The 4,634-nt window shown below is 28.2% G+C and overlaps 1 protein-coding gene across 1 annotated transcript in view; it reads left to right on the forward strand.

Moving 5' to 3' along the window:
* LOC119674004 (5-hydroxytryptamine receptor 2A-like) overlaps positions 1-3,125 on the forward strand; it is a 9,887-nt gene extending 6,762 nt beyond the window's left edge. Inside the window, exon 3 of the mRNA XM_038085126.1 lies at positions 3,048-3,125. Coding sequence (XP_037941054.1) covers positions 3,048-3,125 — 78 coding nt within the window. The remainder of the gene's footprint in view (positions 1-3,047) is intronic.
* Positions 3,126-4,634: the final 1,509 nt, after the last annotated feature.

Raw genomic sequence — 4,634 nt, forward strand, 5'->3', positions numbered from 1 at the left:
ATTGGCCGAAAATGGCTCATTTTGGTCAAAAATCGAAAATGAGTATCGAATGGCTCATTCTTGCATATAAAATTTCAAGCACAAAATGAGCAATTTTCTCACATTCTGTATGAATGACGTTCGAATGCATTCCACATATGTTCCAAATGCAAAGGAATCTATTGAACATACCCTAAATAAAAGCTCTTCATGGCATTTTGACAGTTTGTAAAAGCTGTTTTGACATATTTTCAAAAAAAGATAAACAAATGTTTAGTAGTTTTATTTCAGTTTGAATTGTTACCATGAGAACGAATGAAATACAACGAATGTAAACACTTTCAAATGAGTCATTCAAAATGAGCCATTTTCGGCCAATGTAAACGCCGTATTACTCAAGGTAAGTAATGGCTAGATATTGTGAGATCTGCTAAATTGCAGCGATTTCGTTAGACGACACACAGAAAATAATAAAAACAACCGTAAACTTAACGTAACAGTCACTTCTAGAATATATTTTAATTATAAGATCCAGAGTTTTCAAAATATGCCGTGATTTTAAAGCGTCGAAAAATAATTGCGAAATATGAGAGTCCAAGCATATAAAAGTCTAAGCATATAAGAATCCAAGTATATAAGAGTCCAAACAAATAAGAGTTCACCCATATAAGAATCCTTTAAACAATCCACTACCGAGTAAGATAAAACAGCAGAGTTGAGAAGATTAAAGAACAAACAGAACTGGACATCCGCAAAAAGATGATAAAATGATTTATGCCAAAAAAAAATCGAAGTCATTTCTGATCGAGCTCTGCTCATGTAAACTCGTGTTTTTTTCTTAGTAAATTTATATATGGTATATATAAACTTAATAAAATTACACGTAATATATTGACAATATACTGTATATCTCCGGTAATCTGAATCTTTGGTAGTTCGGATTTTCTCGTCATTCGGATAAAATTAGAAAATATACCCTAGACTCCTGATTGACCATAGAAGCGTTAATCCGGATCATATGTTAAGAATATGTCTGCTCAATAATCTAGAAGAATAAATCATATTTATGGGTTTTGTGCGTATATGCATGTTTATTTTATTTGCTTTATTTGTTATTTATTTATACACTTTATCATAGAGCGAAGTTCTACTACACAAGTATATGAATTTTTATATCTAAAATAAATTATATATAGTAAAAACAGATTTAGATAAACATTTATCTTACAAGTGTCTGAGTAGTAAGTGGAGCGCACAAATTTGAACTCTTCTAAATTTCTTTTCGTCATAAGACGCGTCACATTCGACAAAAACAATCAACATTATGAAATATTTATGTTTTCATTACTATCTATCGTATCATTCTGGAATATATATAACAGAATTCTGGAATATATATCACACCGTTTCAGTTCCGGTTTGAAGTTTTGCTTTTATTTTTAATTAACAGATCCTAAAATTTTGGTTTATTAATAAACAATTTAAACTGATAAAAAATATTTTCAATAATAAAATTATTTTGTTTAAAAATTTTAAATATTAAAAATACCTTGGGAAAAGAATCCCATCTTTCTAACTATTACAGTACTTCACTACAATTTAAAATATAAACATTAAATCTCCATAAATACGAAATAAATTATTCACTAAAAAGTGTTAGCGTCACAAAAAAATACTCTATAAAATCAGTTTAATGTCAAATGGTACCACATCGCGTTTAAAAGTGACAACTTGTCACTCCAATACTGATGATGTCTTTATACGGATCTACGAATGCAACGAGTATATTAATGTTGTTGATATTCCCATTGTTGTTGTTGTTGTTTTAGTCGTAGCGAGTACTTAAAAATGATATTTATTTTATGCAACATAAAAGTCGTAAGTACCCCCAGTCGAAAGGACCTCAAAGAAAACAAATCCGAATCAAACCGCTGCAGGTTGAATGGAAGAAGAAAAAGTGCTCGTAGTAATGGCACCAAAACTCCGTCGCGTTAGTTTTTTATATGTAAAGTGATGAATTTTAACGTTTACTACATAGTTTGTTTATGTTTCGAATTTTATTTTATTTGATTTTAGTTTATTTGGAATTTTGCATAAGTTTTTTGCTTTCAAGTTTATTCGTTATTTTTGTTTTTAAATAAATATAAATAAACTGACCTCATTTGTATTCCAACGATGCCGCTGTGACGGGAAACTGTCAGCTCTTGGCAAGCTTTCCAAATTGTCTGGGAGTTTGATAGGTTCCCCATCTAAAAATTTAAATACAAACCAAAAGCTATTATTTAAAAATATATATATGTATATAAAAGCAAAAACAAATTCATTTGAAGGATATTGTTTTTATATTAAGGATACTTAAAGTTTAATGATTTCAGCGAAATTAAATTGTGTGTAAGAATTTTGAAGTTAAAAGGTTAAAAACTTAGAAAATATTTACGTTTTTACAGATTTTTCCTTTAGAGAAACTCAAAAGGGAAATTATTAAGAATTCTTATGTTCCACTTGAGATCTGAAGCGACACTCAATGAGATGTGCTTAACGAGACGTGTGGAAACCTTTTTAGTGTGTACTGAAAGGATTCTTCACTTTATTGGCAAAATTTGTTGCACAAAGTGTCATTATGCATATAAAATGAATAATTGACCTTAAATTGTAACTGCTGTGAATTGCACATTATTTGATGGAAGTGAAAAGTACCAATACCAAGGACAGAGCAGAAGGGGCAATAAAAGTTGTAAAAAATAAGAAAAGATTTAAATATCTTGTGAAGTCATAAGTCATATGTTTATGGAAAAACAAAAATGATTTATGATATAAAAGAATGTCTACAACGAGTGCGACAATGAGAAGAAATTATAATAATATCAATCTTCATTCATCACATTCGAGAACAGGTAACTTTAAGATTATATCAAATATACTCAAAAAAAATGTTATTTTATTCACTATTTATATTAGTAGCAGTATTTACTCGTAGTAGCAGTATTTAGTAGTAGTATTCTTTATTAATAATTTAAAATTTACTTTTTATATTATTTAAGCATAAATTAAATTTTAAAATCTTTAAGGAAAACCAATCATTAATTGAAATCGAAGATACTGAAAATACTGGCCTACGCACCATGGTACATCGAAAACATAGATGATAGATCTGAATATACACTCACAAAAATATAATATACGCCCAGTCGATAGGCGACCACTCAAATGCTCTAGCACCGAATTCGTTAACAACCCTACCTGTGAGGATCTTAAGGAGTTATATCTAGTTAGAATTTTCAAAGAATCGATTTTTTTATTTATCGTTATCATTAATTAATGTCATTTAATCATTTAATTATATAATTAAATAATTATATTTATAAATAATTATATATATAATAGATATATGTCAATGATAATAATCCATCAGTGATAATTCAATGACTTAAATGAATGATTTTGATGCTCATGACAATCAACCCTAAAGTTGCGAAGGACATGTATTTGAAAAATTTCGGATATAGGTTAAGATATATTAATTCTGATATATGTAGCCATATTATATAACGAATATAAATCGTTTACTAAGAATCTCCATTCTTGAATTTGATTTTAAATTGACCAAATACGTTACCGGACTATAGAATAGTATTATTTTTACCCAGATATTTTAGACATAAATTTTTATTTTGGGTTAAAAAATATGCTCCACATATAACATAACTTTATAAAGGTCAGTTTGATATTACTCGTCTTGCTGAGGATTTGGGAGTCCTGAACAGTTTATGTAGTTCGGTTTCGATGAAACTCAGCTTGCTCTTTACACTCTCTCCCAAAATTGAATTCAATTACTAGATTTAAAATGATTTTATCAAGAAATCAAGAAATCATGTCTTTTATCAAGACAGAATTTGTGAATGAGTTTATAAATTTCAGTTTGTTCACATTACGTGGCTTCTTACAGGTTATGATTTCGATAAACTTAAGTAGGTTGATGGATTAAGGGTTTCTTTAAATTATTCTCTATACCATTTCAATTGTTTGCCTATAGTTGTTAAGACTATGCTAGTTTTAACTATCTTATAACCGAATACAAATTCATCAAATTTTAAAATTATAATGCCAATTTCTTTAGAAACAATCATTATAAGAAATTACATGTCATAATATTCTCGAAGCGTAATATCTAAAAATTATCTTCAACATTTCTTTAAACCAATCGTATACACTCGTATGCAATAAACTTCTCAAATATAGTAATAAACTTTTAAAAATGAATAATTGCTTACACTACTTAAATATCCCCTGAAGTACTCGGAAATGTACCTAAGAAATAATATTAAAAAAAAGAAATCTATGAAAACACCACGCAAAAAATATCATGTTTTGAACTCAAATACAAATTGAAAACTACACATTTCAAAGCAAAACTTTTTGCAAACTGTAATTTAGCAAAAGCTGAATAAAAAAATTTTAGCTGAGAAATGGAAATGGAACTGACTGACTTTTCATTGTTGGTCGTAAGTAACACCAATATATCAAATCAATTTTTATAGTTGAAACTCATTTTTCCCACAAATAAACAATCAACATACAACATACAACCAAATTGTATATTTGTTGTATATTTATTTTTATTGGTTTTATACTCAACTATCCAAAGGAATTATAAC

This window comes from Teleopsis dalmanni, chromosome 2, assembly GCF_002237135.1.
Source record: "Teleopsis dalmanni isolate 2A chromosome 2, ASM223713v2, whole genome shotgun sequence".
NCBI classification, from domain to species: Eukaryota; Metazoa; Arthropoda; class Insecta; order Diptera; family Diopsidae; genus Teleopsis; species Teleopsis dalmanni.